This window comes from Anopheles bellator, unplaced genomic scaffold (assembly GCF_943735745.2).
Source record: "Anopheles bellator unplaced genomic scaffold, idAnoBellAS_SP24_06.2 scaffold00326_ctg1, whole genome shotgun sequence".
NCBI lineage: Eukaryota > Metazoa > Arthropoda > Insecta > Diptera > Culicidae > Anopheles > Anopheles bellator.
In genome coordinates, this window is record NW_026684457.1 from 2105 (window position 1) to 6866 (window position 4762).

General features: G+C 46.4%; 1 protein-coding gene across 1 annotated transcript in view; it reads left to right on the forward strand.

Moving 5' to 3' along the window:
• The window catches only part of LOC131214239 (uncharacterized), a 3170-nt gene extending 999 nt beyond the window's left edge, over window positions 1–2171 (forward strand). The window contains exons 2-5 of the mRNA XM_058208617.1: window positions 8–185; window positions 256–1084; window positions 1231–1348; window positions 1550–2171. Of these exons, the coding sequence (XP_058064600.1) occupies window positions 8–185; window positions 256–1084; window positions 1231–1348; window positions 1550–1816 (1392 nt within the window). The 3' untranslated portion in view covers window positions 1817–2171. The remainder of the gene's footprint in view (window positions 1–7; window positions 186–255; window positions 1085–1230; window positions 1349–1549) is intronic.
• The last annotated feature ends 2591 nt before the right edge of the window (window positions 2172–4762 follow it).

The window sequence follows — 4762 nt, forward strand, 5'->3', positions numbered from 1 at the left end:
TAAAAAGGACACAACTGAGTGTGAACCAATGGATGGTTGGGGATTCCGCCGTGGCGGCTACCAGTGTCGCTGTAAACCCGGGTATCGCTTACCGGGTGTTGTGAGACGACCGTACCTGGGCGAGATCCTGGAGCGTGCCTCCGACGAACAGTATTACAATGGATTTGATTGTTCAAAAATTGGATGTAAGTAACGAAGCATCTACCGTTCGTGATCCAAATGAACTCACGCCTCTTACAATTTTACTTTCTACAGGGGTTCAGAAAATTCCGATACGGTGGTTCCGGTTGCCACAGTTTACTCGCGAGCAGTATCTTGATCGGTATTATGAGTACAAAAACTTCACCACCGGGCCGAGCTCGTTGCACGCAGAGAAACTTAACATCAACGAGGTGCTAAAGTTCATCCTTGGCGTTAATGCGCGATCGTGCAAAAATTATCATCCCCAGGATCTCGTGTTGACCGGCGAGTTTGCGTACGAGGCTCAGCAGCAATTTGCAAACGAAGCGAAGATGGCGATACGTCTAGCGAACTTCATAAGTGCCTTTTTACAAATTTCTGACCCTAACGAGGTATACTCCGGCAAACGTGTGGCCGACAAGCCGCTGACCGAGGATCAGATGATGGGCGAAACCTTGGCGCTGGTGCTTGGTAACACGCGCATTTGGTCGGCGGCGATGTACTGGGAGCGTCGCAAGTTCCCCAACCGGACGCTGTTCGCACCGTATGCGTATAAGAAGGAGCTGAACACGCGCAAGTTCAACATGGAGGATGTGGCGCGGTTCAACAAAACGGGCGAAGAATACATCGACAAACCGTTCTTCCGGCTGCTGAAACAACGGTGGGCTTCCAATTTTGATGCGCTCGAAAAGTACTATATGAAGATCCGCCTGCGACACAACGAGACGGGCGAGTACGCGCAGCGCTACGAACACTTCCCTAACTTCTATCACGCCGCCACGATGGACCATGGTCACTGGACCACGCCCCAGTACGATTGTAAAGGTCCGGTGAAGAAATGGCTCATAACGTACGCAGTTCCATTCTTCGGCTGGGATAGCCTGAAGGCTAAGCTGGAATTCAAGTGAGTTTCAGTTTCACTTTTTGCCTCAGGAAATGCAGTTGTCTCCGCGTTGCTTGAAAACAGGAAGTCTTTTAGCGAAAGTCTTATGATATGATTTTAATTCGTTCTGTTTTTTCGAATATGTTTTATTTTCCACACGCTCGTAGGGGAGTCGTTGCAGTTTCAATGAACATGCTACAGTTGGATGTTAACCAGTGCCCGGATAATTATTACGAGCCGAATGCATTCAAAAACACTCATAAATGCGACGTGAAGTCTTCTTATGTAAGTGAACCCTTTTAGTGTTTAAATTATTACGTTGTCTATACTGCAATTACAATATCAGCCGATGATGATACATTCGGTTCTAGGTCCTCGATTTTTCATTTAATCCTTCATTTAAAACTCCGGAACGGTTTGTTAGGCCTTGGTGATGGTGTGTTTTCACAGCTATTACATTTGCATCTATTTTCTATTTCCACACAGTGCGTACCAATCCTGGGCCGTGGCTACGAGACGGGCGGTTATAAGTGCGAATGTCTGCAGGGATTCGAGTATCCATACGAAGATTTGATCACCTATTACGACGGTCAGTTGGTGGAGGCTGAGTTTGATAATATCGTGCAAGATAAAGAGTCGCGTTATGACACGTTCAAGTGCCGTCTGGCTGGAGCTGCTGCGCTGCAAGTAGAGCTTACGATACTGGTCTTTGTGACGCTGTTCGGTTGGCTAATGCTGCGCAGGAACCAGTGATAGCAATAGAGTGTATTTATGCCACGCACACGATTTGTGCCTTCATTCCAGACAAATCTCTTTTATGTATCAATCATATGATCTTGTAGAACATTCCGTTCACAAATGAGTCTCTGACATTAGACCATAGAAACGATACTTTTAATACGATACTGTTAAGTGCTAAGACGCCGTCCAATCAAAAACCGTGTTCTTAATTCTGCCGTCCAACAACAAGAACTTAAGTAACTTGATATGCAAAATGTACTAGGAAAGAGAGGATAGTGAATCTGTCTATTGTTGCGATAGACTTTATACAGCAATTAACTTTTGTACGAATGTTTCAGATTGACTGGAAACCATTTGAAAGAATAAAAACAGCCATTTTTTTAAAACGGCGTTCAGTTTCCTTCACTCAATTTAAGACTTAACCCGAACTGTTGTACCTGTGCTGCGGCGGAAGAATCTGAGTGTAGAAGATTTCACAAAAACTTAGTGTTACGTAACAGTATTGAATACAACCATCACTACAAGACACTTTGATTGCAATCTTCGTCGAATACCATGGTATTTACAACTCAAGTACGATTTAGCTTAAAATCGGAGGGGAGGTAGTTCAGAGCCAGGAGACGGACATAGGATTCTTTTTATTTCCTCCGACCGCGTTCCCGTGAAGTCACTATAAAACATGGTATAACACAAACGTCCCCATTTATAAAGCAGTCGCTGGCACGCAAGGGTTCGATTCTCCAGCCAAGGGTTTCTTTTCTTTCGTTTCACAGTGGCCAAAGAGCATAGAACACACGGGATTCCTCACAGTCGAACTACCGACGACGAACAGTCGGAGGAGTTGGTTGTGGCGGCGGCGATAGACTCATACCGAGACGTTTATCCGTCAGTAGCAGCTGCCCCACCAACCTACACTCCACCGCGCTCCTGGGCTTCCCGGAGATCGGAGGCGCTGGCGGGAGCTGGTGGCGTACGTTTCAGCACCATGTTCTTCCTTCCTACTAGGTGGACGATGAGCTGGAGCGGATCTACACTGGAGGACGGGACGGGTCGAGGACGAGCTCGCCGCGCGGATCTCCGAAAATGGCCGCTGGGCAAGGGTGCGAAAGAACCGACGAAAGCCTCCAGGGTGCGGCCACCGCAGGAGATTACCTTCACGGGGCGCTGTCTTGGTGCGGCCAGCTGTGTGATTGGGCTGTTCATTGTAGCGTTTCTCCTTAAGACCAAGTATTTATTTCTAAACATTTTCTATTAAACTCGCAAAAGCCGTCGTTGGAATTTAAAAGAAATTTAACACCGAAAAAAATAAGGGAGGAAACTGAGGTAAAACTCGTAGCAATGAAAGAAAATCAGTTTCCGTCAGAAGCTTCAGGAAAATACATTTGAAAAAAAGCTACTCGCGCTTTTCTTCTCGACCTAACGCAGAGGTTTTCGCATGCTGTGCCACTTCTTAGCCATTGCAGTGTCTTCAGCGGTTTCCGTAACACGCTGTCGGCCTGTGCCCAATCGGAAAATTCCGGTCGTAAAACTCGTTCATAAACTTCGCCGTCCCGGCCAGACGACCCGAAACCATTCTGTTTTCTGAAGCCGCAAAAACACTAGGGGAACAGGAGCGACTGGTAGGTAGCACCAGGTTCATATTGATATATGAAATCTCCAGGGGGAAGTAAAGGGGACAGCCAGAACTCATTTTAATTAGGGGAAATTGCGCTAACTCCGCGATACAATATGAAGCTCTACTGCAAATGCCGCTGAAACTGATGCTTTTTCGAGTGATATTTAATGCGGACGCACCTTGTCCACGCAGCTGTCGATCCGAAAATGGCCGAAATTATCCGCAAAATCAATTGATTAAAACCAAACACCTTCTTATTTGCAATAAATCTATTTTATTCGCCGATACCATCTGGTCACCCTCGCAGATCAGCTTTCGTAGACGAATGCTTAACGCACCAATCAGCCATCAGCACCTGACCTCTAATCTCAACGAGGAAGCAAAGAGGACAGTCAGTTCCAGCCAGAGCAAAGAGGACAGCTCTTTCTCATTTATTTATTTACTTAGCATAAAATTAACAAATTAACAAATTTAAATTAACAATGGGCAACAGAGGGAATGAGTTAACATTAAGGGAAATGCCGTTACAATCGAGAAGCGAGAAGGGAAGCCGATCTAATACGACACTGGCAACCGATCAATCTGAAACGCCGGATAATCGAGAGTTGAAGATAAAATAAGGCGTGGCGAAGCGCACCGAGAACGGCTGTAACTTTGAATAAATTAATTTTTCTCATTTTAATGTAATGAACCCCCCGCTGATAGAGTAGTCGGTAACGCTCTTCGCTGTCAGCGCAGCTGGCCAGGGTTCGAATCCCGGGATCGGTTGTCGCTCAACCGGCCATGGTTTCGATTCCCGATACCGGCGCTGACAGAGGGGGGTTGGCGCGGGACCAACAACCCCGCCCGTAAAAACGAACTGTTACAGATAGCACCAGGGATAATTGACATTGATTAACCCCCTTATTGACATTGATTGACAATGTTAATTAATTGATTAACATTGTCTCTGGACCGCACAGCGGTTGTAGTGCCAAAGAAGAAGAAGAAGAATTTAATGAACATTTGATGTCTTTAAAAAAAAATTCCCATATTTAAAATTTAAGTCTGGTAGATTGCTACAAAACGATACAGCAAATAAACTCCTCTTAACAAGCACAAAGGTAACAAACAAAATGGCAAACAAATGCGTATGGTGCGCATATTGTGCTGGCGGCGTCGGTGGCGGGGTCGGTGTCGGTCTTGGGAATGGCGGACAACGCGAACCAGCCTGCAAAGTCTCCTTAAACCGTCCAGAAAGACGGAAGGAGCGTGGTAGGCCCCGGTTGAGATGGCGGGAATACTTCGACAGGGATCGGAATGTGGTGGACGAAAGCGCTCGATCGCGAGCGGTAGAGGGAGAG